Source organism: Apus apus, chromosome 6 (assembly GCF_020740795.1).
Source record: "Apus apus isolate bApuApu2 chromosome 6, bApuApu2.pri.cur, whole genome shotgun sequence".
In the NCBI taxonomy this organism is placed as follows: Eukaryota; Metazoa; Chordata; class Aves; order Apodiformes; family Apodidae; genus Apus; species Apus apus.
The window spans coordinates 6,980,968-6,997,581 of NC_067287.1; the positions used below are offsets into that span (position 1 = coordinate 6,980,968).

General features: G+C 36.6%; 1 protein-coding gene across 1 annotated transcript in view; it reads left to right on the plus strand.

Annotated features, from left to right (window-relative positions):
- Positions 1 to 16,614, plus strand: part of DARS1 (aspartyl-tRNA synthetase 1) — a 40,915-nt gene that overhangs the window by 11,697 nt on the left and 12,604 nt on the right. The window contains exons 4-7 of the mRNA XM_051622904.1: positions 343 to 445; positions 9,090 to 9,192; positions 10,425 to 10,505; positions 10,962 to 11,021. Of these exons, the coding sequence (XP_051478864.1) occupies positions 343 to 445; positions 9,090 to 9,192; positions 10,425 to 10,505; positions 10,962 to 11,021 (347 nt within the window). The remainder of the gene's footprint in view (positions 1 to 342; positions 446 to 9,089; positions 9,193 to 10,424; positions 10,506 to 10,961; positions 11,022 to 16,614) is intronic.

The following is a 16,614-nucleotide window of genomic DNA, read 5'->3' on the forward strand; positions in this document are numbered from 1 at the left end:
AGTATTTAAAATGCGATGATTTCTAGTTTTTTCCAAGATATGATTTATCTTGGAAGGCTTATTGTTATTTTAAGAAAATGTCCACTCACATGTTTATAGATGTAAGGCAGAATTATTTGATTTACCTCAATGTTTGGTGTGATATGTATGCACTTGCAGAGCTGACTAGTTTGATGTAGCTATTTGGAAGGGCAGGGAGGCCTGAGAATGAGATAGACACGCCTCCTCTTTCCCCTTAAAAATCTCAGCTTGATATTAAAGTAGTGAAGCATTTTTTCTCATTCACAAAGACCTTAAGTAACTTGTCCTTAATACACCTGTGTTGTTTTTCTTTGTATTCAGGGAAGCAGTGTTTCTTAGTCCTGCGTCAGCAGCAGTTTAATATCCAGGCTCTAGTGGCTGTGGGACAGCATGCAAGCAAGCAGATGGTAAAGTTTGCTGCCAAGTAAGTAAGCAATTATATCCTGTTGTCAGAGTAAACAATGGTGGGAACCAGGACTCCCAGGGGTTGGGACAATTTTCACACATTAACATCAATGCTTCATTTGTTTTAAAATGTAGTTATTTAAATTGTCAGCTCACTATTGCCTTGAATACATGACACTGACAAAAGATAAAATAGAGAACAGGCTTGAAATTCATTCTGAACTGCTGAAGCAGCATTCTCTCGCCATAGACAACCAACATTTGCTTTCAAGCTGGCTAACAAAAAGTCTGGCAAGCTGAGCTTAGTGGGACACTTCATTTTGTGTGTGGTGTTTGTGTGTGTCTGCACATGTTCAGGGTTTTTCTTCTACAAGGTGTGCCATGTATTACTACATTTTATAGCTAGAAGTAGTGTGAAGAAGTCCCACATTGCAAGTGGCTTACTGAGTTGAAGAAATTTAGTGTCTTCTGTGTACCAAACTAATCTTTCTTGCAACTTATTTTTGTCACTAGAATGTTTAATGAGGGATTTAAGTTACTTTTTAAAATATTGGGGGCAGGCATAGTAGTACGACTTACAATTAAACAAGTGTTTGCAGCAGTTTAAATTCAGTTACTTGTTTTTTTTTTTTCTTAAAGACAAAAAAGTTACCTTCCCTTGCTACTTTCCTCAGGAGTGTGCTTTCAGATTGTTCAGTCCTAAATGTGCTTGCATGACAAAAGTGTTCTTGTAGTAAAACTTTTAATCATGTAGATTTGCTTGTTCACACATATAAATGGGGATCAATTCAGTGCAATAATATGTTTAACGTGGCACTCGAGTTGCTTCTGTGTAGTTCTTGGCACTACTCTCATGGCTGGGAAGGGAGCCCCCACTAATTAGCTGCAAAAGCGCTGCAGCCTTCAACCTTCAATATGTTAGGGAGAGGAGGGATTCATTATAGTATAGACTTCCAGAAGCCAAGTTAAGAAGGTTAGGATAATGCTTCTGCTGATGAGGTTCAAGGCCACTGGAAAACAGAACCAGCAGTGTTTGTTGGTTGGCGGTGCTTAGTGTTGGCAGTGCCAGTGTGAAGCATGGTGTTTTACAGGTGTTTAGGAGCCAAAGTGAAGTGTTCTGTTTCTTCATTAAATAGTTTGTTCTCTCCAGAGCTTAGGATCTTTGAAAAGAATTAAGTGTATAATCTGCTTGCTCCCCAGTTCATATCTCTAACCTACCAACAGTCTGCCTGTACTCTTGACGAACTTGCACTACAGAATGGTGAAACAGCTCTTGAAAGTTGTGATGCTCACTCTCCTTTTCTCCAGTTCTCTACACTGTTCTCTTCAAAGTTCTCTCTTTTTCAGTTTTCTTCATGATTCTTTCCTCCACAACTGAATTTCTTACGTTTCATGAGCAACAGAGCCCAGTGTTTAGAAGCTTATAAGAGGGAAGTTGGTCTTTACTCTTTCTTTCCATGTGCTGGTTCTGCCACTTGTTTTAATTCACTAATCTTTTTTCCCCTGGTTAGTTGTTTGTTAGGGTAGTGATTTAAACTAGGTCATGGAGGTCCAGAGCTAACAAGGACTGGTGAATGGTGGAAAAGAGTATCTAGCAAGAGTAGAAGAGGCTGTGGTGCATTGACCCTGGCTGGATGCCAGGTTCCCACCAAAGCTGCCCCCTCTTCAGCTGGACAAGGGAGAAAAAATATAATGACAGAATTGTGGGTTGAGATAAGGACAGTGAAATCACTCACCAGTTACCATCATGGGCAAAACAGGCTCCACTGGGGGCAATTAATTTTATCAGAGTTGGGTCATGAGAACTAAAATAAAGTCCTAAAACACCTTACCCCTACCCCTGCCTTCTTCCTGAGCTCAAATTACTTTGCTCCTGATTTCTCTACTTACCCCCTGCTACCAAAACCTTGCCACACAAATCCAATATAAGGGCAAAGCTCCCTTCTCTTCTGGCAGCAGTGAGCTGTTAGATTGGATGGAACCTTATCCTGGGGTTATTTCCAACTCCCTAGTATCTCTCCACTTTTTTGATGTGACAGACCTGATTTGCTCAGATTAGCCAGACTCATGATGTTTGTACTGTGTTTTGACTTGTCATTCTCTTCCTTTTTGTGATTACATTTGCTAGCAAAATCCTGATACTTCAACCTCTCTAATTTATAGCCTGCTTGTTATACTCATTTGTGCTTCTGAAAAGCTTACATTCTTATCTTCATCATGGTCTTTGAATGATAGAACTTTGTCTGCTACAGCCTTCTGAGCTTCCTTTGAGGGTTTTCTTTTGGATTTTTTTTAACACCATTAGTGCAATCTTCTTATGATTCCCTCCCACCAACAAACCTATTTTCTTAATATCACTTTTTCCAATGTATTATCTTCTTCTAAAGTTTTGTCTGATATCATCATTGCAGCCGCCTCTTGTCTTTCAGAGGCTGCTGCTGTTCCCAGACTCCTAAGTGCACTTGTGGTCACTGTGTCAGTTCCTGTGACTGAAGCACAGAAACGGTACCTGCCTTGTTTCCAGACACTTCCCTGCTAGTTTTCATCTGCTGTGTAATAATGCCATTATTACTAGCAGATGAGGCTGGTCTTAGGTGTCTAAAAATAACGACACTGTTTCTGTGTTTCTCAGTGTCAGTTTTCATCATCTCCTCTTGTTTCTTACACATTAAATGAGGAAATTCAAATTTATTGAAGAAAACATTTACATTAAATTATTAAATTTTTAAAATAAACTTTTTCACTGTTTGCACATAAACTTTATTTTTAATGTGCTACTTCCTCATATTTTGATAATGGGTCCAAAACTTTCGTTATAATAGTTTGTGACGTTCTGGATCTTGAATTTTTAATGAGAACTGATTAAATAATGAGCAATTTTTGCACATTTTTTCATAAATAATAAACAAACCAGTTCCTCTCTTAGATATTGGCACATGGAAACCAAGAACTTTCATAACCTTCTGTGGTCTAGCAACATTCATGTAATAAGTATCTCCATTATTGTAAGAATGTGAGTTCTTTTTAGTGAAAGATACTTAATACTGCTTTAACTCAGTTATACAAAAAATATCTGTGAGTTTAACTATGAAAAGTTTCTAGTTGGACTTTAAAACCTACATAACCAACAACATAGAGCCAGTTGAAATACTGGATTGACAGCTGTGAAGTTTTTCTTGTATCTCTCATCATAAAAAAGAATTCATCTAAGTTCTGCAAGAGATGCTGTAAAAGAGGAGTTAATTGTCTCTTTCAGACAGTGGAGGTGCCAAGCAGTGCAATTAGTAATTTATCGATCTGCTTTTTTAAAAAAGTAGTATTGGGTGTGGTTGGTTTTGGGTTTCTGAGCCTTTTCACGCCCTGCTACCATAGCCATGTGATACATCAGTTGGGAGAGGTGGTTAACAGCTTCTAATTTAGCTGCCCAAGCAATGTGTCCTTGCTCAGGAAGTAACTTGATGTCTCTTTGTAGTAGGCTAGAGAATAAAAACCCGGAAAGATTTAAAATTTGGGAAAAAAAAAAAAAAATCGATGGGTAAACCTGTGTGAAAATAATTCAGTGTAGAAAAATATACATACATTTAACAGCTAGATAAATTGGTAATACCAGGAAAACTGCTGGATGTTGCAGAAATAGTTAGTGATCTGAAAGAAAATGTCAAATAGCAGCTGGTAAGTTTACTGGTGACAAAGAAATGGCAATGGTAAACTGGGGATTAGGAGTATATAGTAACCAGAGTTCATGTAATCACTTCATGTTCTTCAGTGTGAACTTGAACCTGTGTGAACACTAGTTCAGATTTTGTGTGTGTGTGTTCAGGATTAATATGTAGGAAACTAAATAATGAGAAATGTGGGATCATGATAGATAACTGATTTAACAGGAGTCCATTCTTTTCTCTTGCCTACTATGCTAGGAGATCTCTTGATCTTGAGTTTTGAAAAGGAGGAATAAAATGCCATTAATGTAATACATGCCAGTCATTAGACTATTTCTGGAATATTTTGTCCACTTGTTTTTGTGTCTGAATATCAAATTGGAAAAGGTTGATGGTGAAGCTGCAAGATGAAATGATAGGCAGTCAGGCAAATCTACCTTCCTGTGAGACTAAAGAAGACTATTCTATCCAAGAGATTTAGTAAGTAATTTAAATCCTCGTCTGATAGTACCTGCTCAAGAAGATTTTCTGCCAAGAGACAGAACTTTGCAGACACAAAGGTATTAGAAGAGGCAACGAACAGATGGTAACACTAGGTACATTTGGAAATGGAGAATAAGAATTTTTTCAAAGTAAACTCTGTTGCCTTCAGTTTTTACTGACATTCAAATAAGGGATCATTGATTATTATATTTTATGACAATTACTTAATATGTTTAGATTTAATAATGTATTAATATAATAATTTCTTCAATCTGCTTATGGGAAACAGTGTTAGGGGAAAAAAGAAGAGGTCTGTAAACATATAGATGTTTTCATTAAGTAAAACATTTTCTATTTAAAGACTATAAATAACCAATTCTTCAGACTTTGGGTGAATAAAATGTTGATTGTGATTCACTTAAGGAGGCCCACATGGGGTATAGCTTGCAACATAAGGCTGTTGATTAAAGATGTTGTCATACAGATGGCAATAATGCAATTCTGTGGTTGAAAGAGAAAGTCTTGGCTAATAGACATGCAGATAATTAAAAGGGACATAAGGCATCTAGTGGACATTTTAGTAATCGTAGTCTGGATTTTTTGGAAGGAACATTACATATAAAGAAGCAGTTCGCTATACAGAGGCTCTTTTTTAGCATTGGACTTAATGAATCTATTACTAAAATATCTTCAGCCTGGAGAAGAGAAGGCTCCGGGGAGACCTTAGGAGCACCTTCCAGTGCCTGAAGGGGCTACAGGAAAGCTGGGGAGGGGCTTTTGACAAGGGCTTGTAGTGAGAGGACAAGTGGTAATGGATCAAAATTGGAGGAGGGGTTATTTAGACATTAGGAGGAAATTCCTTAGTGTGAGCGTGGTGAGACACTGGAACAGGTTGCCCAGAGAAGTTGTGGAAGCCCCATCCCTGGACATGTTCAGGAGTAGGTTGGATGGGGCCCTGAACAACTTGACCTAATGGGAAGTGTCCCTGCCCTTGCAGGGGAGTTGGAACTAGATGGTCTTTAAGGTCCCTTCCAATTCAAACCGTTCTATGATTCTTCAAGGATTAACCAATATAAATATGTTATCTGTCTTTTCTCAATGCATCATGCATCCTAATTTAGTTTCTAGTCCTTTGTAATATTAATTGGAGATGGAAATGTTGTCTTTAATGGAAATGGGGATAGCTTTGGTGTGCTTTTCTGCTACTAGTTCACTTTTTTTTTGTTCGGGGCTTTTTTTGTTACATAGGAGAATTTTATTAAAAAATCACCCAGATGACTTAGTGCTGTTGCTGCAGAGAGCACTTTGCTGTAGTTACCAGCATTTAATGAAGACATCTTGTTTCTTACTGTAACTTGAACTGAAATTACCATTTTAGTAACATTCTTGGAATTACCTGTTGAGATCAAAGGAGCACCTTCTAGGTTTCTGTAGTTTACGTTTGATCCACTATGTTAGGGACTTGAGACTTTTCCAGCACTAGACCTTGCTGAGCATAGTTCAAGCAGAGCTCAAAGCATGAGCTTTTACTTCCACACCAGATTAGAAACATAGTCTGAATGAGCAAAGCATGTTTTTTAACTATTAAGTGAAAGTTTAGAGTAGACAATGAACTTTGTAAATACAAAGATGGTCATATGCAGCAGAGAACTTGGTAGTGCTTTTGTGTGCCCAGGCAATTACATGCCTATTTGGATACAGGGATCTACATAAGTAGGAAGTGAGTTGAAATGTGTCTTAAAATTATGGCAAATTTAATGAATAAGGGATGTTACTGTTTTAAAGTGTGTTCCACACCAAGAAACATACCGTTTTAGTTGCAGCTCCAGTTTAGAGAGAGAAGAAGCACGTTTAATTGCAACTGCAAAGTTTTAAAGTTCCATTATGTAAGTTTGCAAAGCAATAGTACAGCTACAATGATGTAAAAGTCAGTTTCTTTCTGTATTTTTAAGCTGACACCATTTTGCATGTCTTGAATTCCGTGCGTGTTCTCATCAAAGCTCTGTAATGACTTCACTAACACCAGTTCTCAGCCATGGGTCAGTGATCTGATTGTGAATCCATCACACAATGCATTTACATGTAACTGTTATTTTCTTCTACACAGTGCAGAGAATTTGCTTCATTAAGTTTAAGATGTTTTTTTTTATTTGCAATTATTAGTGAGAGAGCTTTTATTCAGCAGATTAGAAACATATTTTCAATGAAGACACTGCTGTTGGTGTCATTAGAGTGTTTTCTGGGCATGTGCCAAAATGTTGACAGGAAAAATAGAGGAGAACTGCCTAATGGGAAAAAAAGTTAATATAAGAGTAAAACTTTTATTTTTTTGAACATTCACTTCTTTGAAAAACAAAGAGAATATATAGTTATGCCTAACATCGTTTTAGCATGATACATCATCTGTGTGTTTTTGATCATCACATTCTCTTGCATGCAAAGGGTTGTATTGCCAACTCAGTCTTTTTAAGGAGTTTTAAACAGAACCATTTGTAAGAGTTTGTATTTCAAAGCACTTAAGTGTCATTTCTCCTTGTCTTTCTGAAGTTCGTTGTCTCCTCTTAATAGTAGAGATGAATGGAGGCTCACCCTTAAGTAAATTAATTAATTCTGATTTAAAGTCTTCTATTGACCTCTGCTTTGTACAAATTTAGTCATTTGTTCATTATGCTAACTTGAGCAACTGTAGCTCTTTTAAAGTGCAAATGTACCAGAACAACATATTATTCCTGAATGTTTTGCCGTTTTTGGAGTTATCTAATGGTTAAGCAAGTCAAGCATATGAAGCACTGTGATCTGTATAACTTTTAGAGCAGCTGCCAGTGAGTTCTGTTACCTGAAACTATTTCCATCGAATAAATAGTGTAATTAACTAAAATGCTTACATTTGGCTTTTTAAAGTAACTTGTAATTTACTGATAGTGATGCTGCTGGGTTTTGAGAATGTTGATGCTTGAATTTTCCACTGTTACTTTAATATAATTCTGTTTATCTAAATGTGGTAATTTCTATTAAAAATTCTGTTGGATAATTTACATTTGAACTCAGCTTTAGAAAGTTTGTCCCAGGTTAGACCAAAGATCCATCTCACTTTTTTTTTTAGGGCTGATATGGATGCTTCACTAATAGTAGAAAGCAGGGCAAGCAAGCAACACTTGATGATTTGTTTCCAGCTGCTGCTGAGTCCACACCACTAGGGCTTCATCAGAGAAGAAAGCTAAGCTTCCCTTATCAACTAAAAAGAGAAGCTTAATTGTGAGAGAATGTCCAAACAAAGATATTTCTAAAGAGAAATTTATCAATCCTAGTAAATTTCTTGTGTGGTTTTACTGTAGCTATACAAAAAGACTGCAGAGCTAGAATGCCTAGATTTTGTTCATATATCGTATGCATATTCTGTGCATATAAATATTTATCTCACTGCCCTTCAATTCAGCTGTGTGGGTTTTGTGGGTTGGGTTTTTTGGGGCTTGGAGAGGGGTCTTAAAAAAAAAAAAAGCCAACCTTCCAAACTTGAAGACTGTTATTTGCTCTTTGCTTTACCAAGATGAGTAGTGGCCAGCTTGTCCAATGACATCCTTGATCACCTCTTAGTATTTGCAGCTAAATTGTGGGCCTGTTATTTTCCTGCATTCTAAGAGCTTATGGGGTTGAGTGATGTATATAAAAGTGCTTTCCAGCCTTCTCAAGAAGGCCTTAGAAGTGAAAGCTGAAGTTAATGGTAACATTTATTTTTCATTAAAATAAATTTTTCCTGATATTAGGCCTTTTATAAAGAGGTTAACAAAGAGACAGAGTGAAAATATATTTCCAGTAGGGCTGAGATTGTAGAAAATTACTGGTTTAAAAAACAGTGCCCTAATTTTTTAAATAAAAATCGCTTATACAAATTCTTTTCTCTAGACGCTTTTGTTCTTGTTTGCTTATAGCACACATAATTTATATCATATTTTGGGAAGACTTTCAAGATGTTATATGGTGTTTTAATGTACTATTAGTGACTGTTACTGGAGAGCAATTAAGATGTCCCCTGTCATAGAGAAATGACACACAGGCATCTTGTATCTTTCAGTAACAAGTCATGTAGTTTAAACAAGCTCAATCAGTTTTGATTTTGCCCTGCGGATCTAGGACTTCCTTTGAATTTGTTGTTCTGCTTGTTAAGACACATCTTGCAGATAATTGCATCAGCTGACACATGCAAGAGTGTATGTGGCCTAGAAAAAGAACTATGCAACTTGTCAGTTTTTGTATACACACACAAAGAGCAAGCCAGCACTAAGCTTAATCGTATTTCTTTCCCTCCCAAGTCTTCCATCCCAGTTTCAGTTTATTGTGGTTGGGAACATTTTAGCCAACTCCTTCGTTACTCAATTAGGTATAAAATAAGTAACTTCACCTAAATCCTTATCTCTGTTCTATTGTTCCAGCAGTTCATACACTGGAACTGGTGCTCAGTAGTGAGTCTGGTGCAGTGTGCAATGAAATGTAGTGAGCATCCTATCCTATCTTTATTGGCAGCATCAACAAGGAGAGCATTGTGGATGTGGAAGGTGTTGTGAGGAAAGCACATCAGAAGATTGGAGGTTGTACTCAGCAAGATGTTGAGCTTCACGTTCAAAGGGTAAATTTTCAAGCATATGGAGCACTGGTTAATTGTTGAGAGATTCTCTGTCTAAGTTGTCTACCTACATACATAAACTTTGTCAGTAAGCAGTCCCACACCAGTGGAAAAAACTGCTTTAAACTACAGATTTCAGTGTATCATACATCAATGTGAAACATTTCTGGTTTTAAAGAGATTTGATTTTTAGAATTTCCTGTGTTTATCTGCCATTTGAATTACATTAGCAAGTAAAATAACATATCTCACTAGAATAATTTTTCTTGGAATACTTGTAATTCTAGTTTTGATTCCTAACTGCAGCAGATATTGTCATAAGTCTGCCTCTTTTTAAGTGCAACTCAGAAGTTTCTTCTTTATCAGTAAGTTACAATCTTCCCCTCAGTACAATGGGGTGGAATTCATAACTCTCAGTGCAAGTAAAGCACTGGTTTAACAGTATGGAAGCTCCTGAAATCGAGAATTCCTGTAGCTTGTGCTGCAGGGTTGGAGGAAGTGCAACTTTGTAATTTGTTTAAATAGAATGCATATTTAAACCTTTATGTAATATCCTTTCCTTCTAAAGCTTTTCAACCAAACTCTATGCATACAATACAGTGAAATACAGGCACCTTGAATTTAATGGCTATTATAGCCATAAGGTAAATTTTAACTAACAGTGCTAGGGAAGGTCTGAAGAAACATGTTTTAATAGATGTGCAAATTATCAGACAGTCGATTTTTCTGAAAAAAAATATAAAATTCACTGTATCTGTGACTAGATTGTGAGGCAAGGCAAGGTGTTTTTCATTCTCTGATTGTATTTTAGGTATCTCAAATTTTCAAAAGGAAATGGTTCATTCAGATGAAATCAGATGATAAGTGAAAAAATGCATTAACAATGAGAAGAACAGGCTGATCTTGCTAAAACCTAAAATTCTCTGAAATCTAGTAGTTTCAGACCTGGCATTCCTGCCAGTAGGCTTGTCTCTCAGGCAGTGTGTATTTGCTCAACCTCTTTCCCAGAAAAAAACCAAGATATTTTAAGCTTTCAAAAAGAAAATAGGAGCTAAGCACTTGCAGTATTGTCATGAGAATACACCCATGTATCTCAAGTATTTGAACAAAATCACAGTATTACAGCTAACAGCCTATGCAAACACTGTTTCATGTTATGCCAGAAATACCCTTTTGTAAATCACACCTCCTTTTGAGCTGAGTCTCATGCTATTTCTGTTCCTTTTCAATTTCAGATCTACGTGATCAGCTCAGCTGAACCCCGACTCCCCTTACAGCTGGATGATGCTGTTCGGCCAGAAGTGGAGGGAGAGGAGGTGAAAACTTTGCATCCTCTAATACTTTTTATTATCTCTGTAATTCAACAAAATAATGAAAGCAAGGCAACTAAGTGCAGTGATTTTGGCAGCTTGTGAGGCTTAAATTTTACTTCCTTTGTGTCATCTAGAACTGTGTTAGAAATACCAGCTTTGGTATCTGCTGAAGTGCAGTAGAAGGTCAAAACCCAGAGGGTTTGCAGTCTTGTGTGTGTGTCTTCTGGATCCTCATAGTTGGGTTCTCCCTGTGACCTCTGGGAAAAGTTGCACCTTAAGCTTTGCTACATTGCCAATATGCTGTATGTTCTTTCTAGAATCATCTGAACTTAGAATTAGCCCTTGGCTTTTAGCCAATGTTTTTCTCCATTGATTTTGTTTTGTTGCCTTTGTTTGTTGTTTGTTTATTATTTTTAAGAGGTGTATGTATTAATTTTATATCTTTGCATAACTCTTCAGGATGGAAGAGCTACTGTAAACCAAGATACAAGACTGGACAACAGAGTAATTGATCTGAGGGTAAGGAACACGCTGTGTTGCATGCTTGCCTGCAAGTGTTTTTTCTTCACATTTCTAATCCATGAAGCAACAAAAGTCATGGGTTTGGTAGAAGTGTGCTGTTTACCAGAGGAAAAATAAACAACATATTTTTCTGTTTTTGAGTGGCACTGTGAAAACAGGGTTTTAAAATCCTAAATGTTCACCTTTGCTTACATCAATCACATACTTAGTAGTTTAAAGGTGAACATTTAGGATTTGGCAAGTGGCCATGTACATCTGGGCTGTTTATTTACAAAAGTCACAGGTGACTCAGTAGGGACAATTTAAAGATAACATTCCTTCTGAAATGATACCCAAAAACTGTAGTAAGAGCTTGATTTTTAAGTATTAAGATGGAAGCTTCGAGTTTAATGTGTAATTGAGATGCTGTAATGCATGTCTCAGAAGTGAAATTGTGGAACACCAAGATACCAAGTCTCATTTTCTTTGTCTCTTCCACAGCATTATTTTTTTTTTTTTCCTGAAACACCTTTCTTTGTGCAGGTCATACAGACACAGCTTGCATGAATTCTTATGCTTCCCAAATACTCTTTATAATCAGCAGCAAAAAGCTATCTACTAAATAACTTGCAGAACTTTTCTTCTTTTTCAATGAAATGGCAACTAAGTGTGTAACTAACTAATTGCTCATATTGAAATGAGTCTTTCTGGTCTTTTCCCATATTTGGCTCTCCATTGCATGAAGATTGTGCTTACCTCATTTTTATACTGCCTCTAAAGTTCTAATAATGGCAGTTTCTCAGTGAATCAATCTATGGAAAGTAGGGAAATAATACTAAAAAGTCAGATATTTACTGGAAAATTTGGAAAAGTTCTGGCACTGATATGCTTGAAGTGTTTGAATATCTGATCTCCTTATTTCAGCAACTAAAACTACTTGTTCACATTGTTTTATTTGGACCAAAGTGAATTGCTTTTCACTTGATGTTATGTATAATTCTAAAAAACTTAAATGAGGGATTACTTTTCAGGATACTCGGTATCTTATCATATTGGTCTTATGTGTCTTAAATTAAGCCATTGATGAGAAGAATTCTATACTACTGGTTGAAGGATCATCAGCTTATGGTTAGTGGTAAGGCAGTGTACTAAATTGAAGGGAGAACTCAGAGGTGCTTGAAGTGCAGCTTTTACTTGAACTTCTGGTGAAGAAAAATCCTCAAGAGCACTCCATAGAACCTTAAGAAAATCTGTTAAATTAATGGAATGCCTGTATAATAAGCTGGAAAGAGCCATGAACCCTGAAGAGAAAAGACAATACAAAGGGAAATAACAGTTAAAAATACTAGCTGAAGATAATGGCATGAAAGTATCTTTGGCTGTAGTTCAGATGAGGGCATCTGGAGTAACACCTAAGGAGGTATATAATAATGGGAAAAAGAAGGAAGACTTTAATGCCAGAATAAACTCAAGAGATGGAACAGAAAGGGGTGGGCTGAAATTCTTCTGTCCCTGTACACATTGTGTCATCAAACAGGACTCTTCCAATACTTCTTGTCTATCTCTGCCAGTATAGTAATAGAGCTTTAGTTGTCGGTGTTCTGCCTGGCCAGTACAGCTGGTAGCTACATGGATGCTGCTATAACCTTTCCTAACTTACATGTCCTGACACTGTCAATGCACCATTTATTCAGCAATGTTCAGCACCTTGTGTTGAGGTCTGAACTTAGCTGCCTTCTACAGAAGCTATTTTTCTCCTTAGCTCCAACAGCTGCTATGGTGTGGTGCTAAACAGCTACTTCATGCTGAACTGGAATTCAGGTTAACTTTTTACAAAATTAATGGATGAAATGCCAGATCTCAGTATTTCAGCACCTTATGTCTCAGCCCCTGCATGCAGCTGTGGCTGCCTGTAACCTGGCCACAGCTTTCCCTTGATTAGGCTTAGGTATCAGTCTTGCCTTCCTCCCATGTATGGGAAAAGTTTTTGTCTCTGCTGTGTCACATTTCTGTGTGTCTCTTCTGTTGCACATTTCATTATTTGCTTCAGAACAAAAGCAGACTAATTTGTAAACAGTAGGCTCATGTTGATTCATAAGTTTGCTTTGTTTGTTCTGAAGGAGCTGTGTTTGTGCAGAAGATTCTAAATAATTATGTGTTACTGTCACCTGTTCTTTTAAAGGCAGAGCTGAATAAGCAAAAAAGGTATTTAATGGAGAAAGGGGAAATCCCAGTGAGGATACATGGAGCTTACATGTATGTGTACATCCTAAGCGCTGAATGCAGTGGAATCACAAGTGCAGGGACATGAAAGCAGTTTGTCCTTCAAAATAACTAAAAAAAAAAAATAATTCCCAAAAAGCAGTAACTGATTTTCAGTGATTTGGTTGCATAGATTGGAGCTGTAGTGCCAGTGGGACTTCAGAGAGCCCCATGTGTTTCAAATGCACTGCCTAAGTAGGCATGTTCTAAGGAGGATTAGAAGACATGATGTATTAAAAGCTCAGAGATACCTGAAACCATTGTTAGCCCCTGTTCTGGCCTTCTAGGAAAACCAAAACATGGGCAGCAGGGAAGAAATGTTAACAGTATAATTCTAACAGAGATGCTGTGATGATCTGTTCCACAAGTATCGAAGGAAGTCCAACCACAGGTATATATACCACCTAGTTCTGGTTTCCTCAGTGCCCCAGTTTTTTAAGGAAGAAGGAGGTCATTGAACATCTTTTTCATGAGAAATACTATTTAAAAAAAAAAAAGATTTAACAAACTAAATGCATAGATCTTGCTTAGAATCAGACTAAAAAAAGTCCCTCGTATGGAATAAAAATTATTTTTGTCCGTTTAAATACAGTAGTTAAGTTTAAAGTACTTAAAGTTTAAAGTAGTTAAGTAGTTGAACTAATTTTAAGTAGTGATTAACCAATGAGTTCATTGGATAGGGCCAAGTTGTGATCAAGTACAGCTGTGAAACTCACTTATTGTATGAATGAACAGGACTGGATTTCCAAAAATGGCATCACTCCACCTAGCTCGGAAGTGTACCAAGGAGAGTTTGATTATGGTTCAGTAGAAGAACTGCAATTAATAATAAGGAAATTATATTACTGGAGGTATAATATGCAAAGTATTCTACAAAGATTACAAGACTTCCATTCTTGTGTACATGTGAAAATATGCTGAGTAGTGCACTGTACTATTAACAGTCTTACATTTTGGTTGCTGTCAAATATCTTCCAGAGGTGTCTGGTAATTTTTTTCAGGTTAGGGGTGGGGTAAGTATGTAAATGCTAAGATCCCAAGCTGATGCTGTAGTTGTTATTCAGATTTATGGAGGGAAAATTGTGATTATTTAGGGTGGAGGGGTTTTAAAAATCCTTTCCAAGGAGTGATGACTGAAGAAAAATGCATCTAGTCTTGATGGGTTAACTCATAAAATCCAGAGCACAAACATGTGGAGATGAGAGAGGTGAAGAAGGAAGAATAGTCCTTGTATAGACCAAATTTTCATTCGCATAACCACAGATGACCCATGAGGAAACTGCAGTTGACCTAAGCATCTATTTTTCATAATATCTTAATGAAAGTCAAACCATTTGATTCTAGAGATGTTTGGTTTACCATTCTTTTATCAGAACAATTACAAAAAGGCAAGTTGGAGCGCTGTTTGTGGTTTTAAATCTTTCTTGTCTGCTGTTCTTAACTGAAGTATTCAGTGATGTGTGTAGATGTCTCATGTCTGTAAAAAACCCTACAGAAACCGTATTTCATTAAAATCTGTAGCAGATGAAAACAATTAAGTGAAAGCAAGTAAAACTATTTTGAGACTTGCTTCTTAGTTTGTCTTCCTCTGAAGAAAATAAGCAATTCAAGTTCATTCAGGTTTTTTTTCCAAATATTACTTAAGTTATATGCATTTTGCACTCCTGATGCTATGATTTTCTCTGCTAATGCACAGGTCATTGAGACCAAAGCACAGGGTCAATATTATCCTGTTGAAACTGCTCAGGGTAGAGCATAAACATTAAACTGTACCTTTAGTAGCTTATGGATGTCTCACTATATGATGATCTAGCTGAACACTGATCTTAATGCAGTTTTTTTCCAAATACTTTATTACTTCAAGCTTAATTTCGTTGTGTTTGATTCAGTTTATTCATTGCAGAAGCTGTGTTTTTCCTGACTAAATTCAAGCTGTAATGAACAAGCAGATGTACAGTTTATTTTATTGCGGATTGTGACTTGGTAATTAAGACATAACACAATCTCAGCCATTTAGACAACAAATGGCATGTTCTTGTCTTCTTATTATTCTTTTAATAAAAGTTTACTTCAGTGACTTGGGTTAAAAATTGTTATTTAACATAAACCCTATTTCTTAGTAAAAACCTTTATTTCTCATATGCACAGTAGAGGAATTGCAAAATTATTTACATTATTTAAAAGTTACGTTACTTAAATGAATATAGATTACATGATTTCCCCTTTTTTATTTAGCCTACTTTATGTATTTAGTGATTGTTCATGGTGCAAGATAGGTGCTGAGAGGAGACAAACAAAAGCATAACTAAGGTGAGAGTGGAACAAATTCTACTGCTGACATGAGAGTAAAAAGAAAAGTTCACAACCTCGCACGTCTGTACCTCAGTCACACTTCTTTGAGATACGATCACTTAAGGTCTTAACTGCCCTCAATTCTACTGAAACACATTTGTTGATCTCTGGCAACTTACATGGCTGTTACTTTAACACTACTGTTTGTGCAGAATGAGAAGTGAGAATTGTTTTTTATAATTTTGCTTCTGGTGTTAAAATATGCTCTGTTCTATTTTTATTAATATTGTCCTTTGTGACATTTAAATAATAAACACACAGGTGAAGTCTGAGTGGGGTCTTGACTGAAACTAAATGTTAGCTAAACATTTTTTTCTGCTGTCTGTAACAAAGGAGATTATTGAAAATAGAGGATTTTCCTGTGAAATCAACTCTGCGGGTTGAGTTAAAGCATTAACACTGTTAACTGCAGCAGCATTTAAGTGGCATGTTTGCTTAACTTCTGAGGAGTATTAACTGTCTTTGCCCTAGTCTCAGATAAGATAGTTTGTCAGTAGGTATGTGGAATAGTTAATATTAGAGTAAATAGTACAGGAAAAGAATGCCATGGCAAAATCTGCCAAGTTTTGCTCCATCTGTAGATACAGAATCATCTTTAAAATCTTGGAAAGTTGTGGTGGCACACAAAACTTTATCAGTAATTCATTTGACTCTACTGCACATTGACAGTTGCAGTTGTTTAGGAACTTATCTCAAATGTCTTGTTGGTCGGTTTAATTCTTACAAGGAGACTTCAGTGTCACAAAATTCTCAACAGTTATCCTTGTTGGCAGTCTCTGAATGAATGGGCACTGAGACTCAGCTGTTTGGTAGAAAGAAGAGTGGTGTTGTCAGATACAATTTGAGGTATGGAGAATTGCTGCTAGTTCTTTCCTTGGTCTGTAGTTGAATAAAAGCTTCAGTATCCAGATCTATGAATTTGGCAGCTTTCATAAATACTATTTTTAAAGCATAGTTTATCATTATTGATTGGTCTCTTTTCCCTAGTAACAAGACA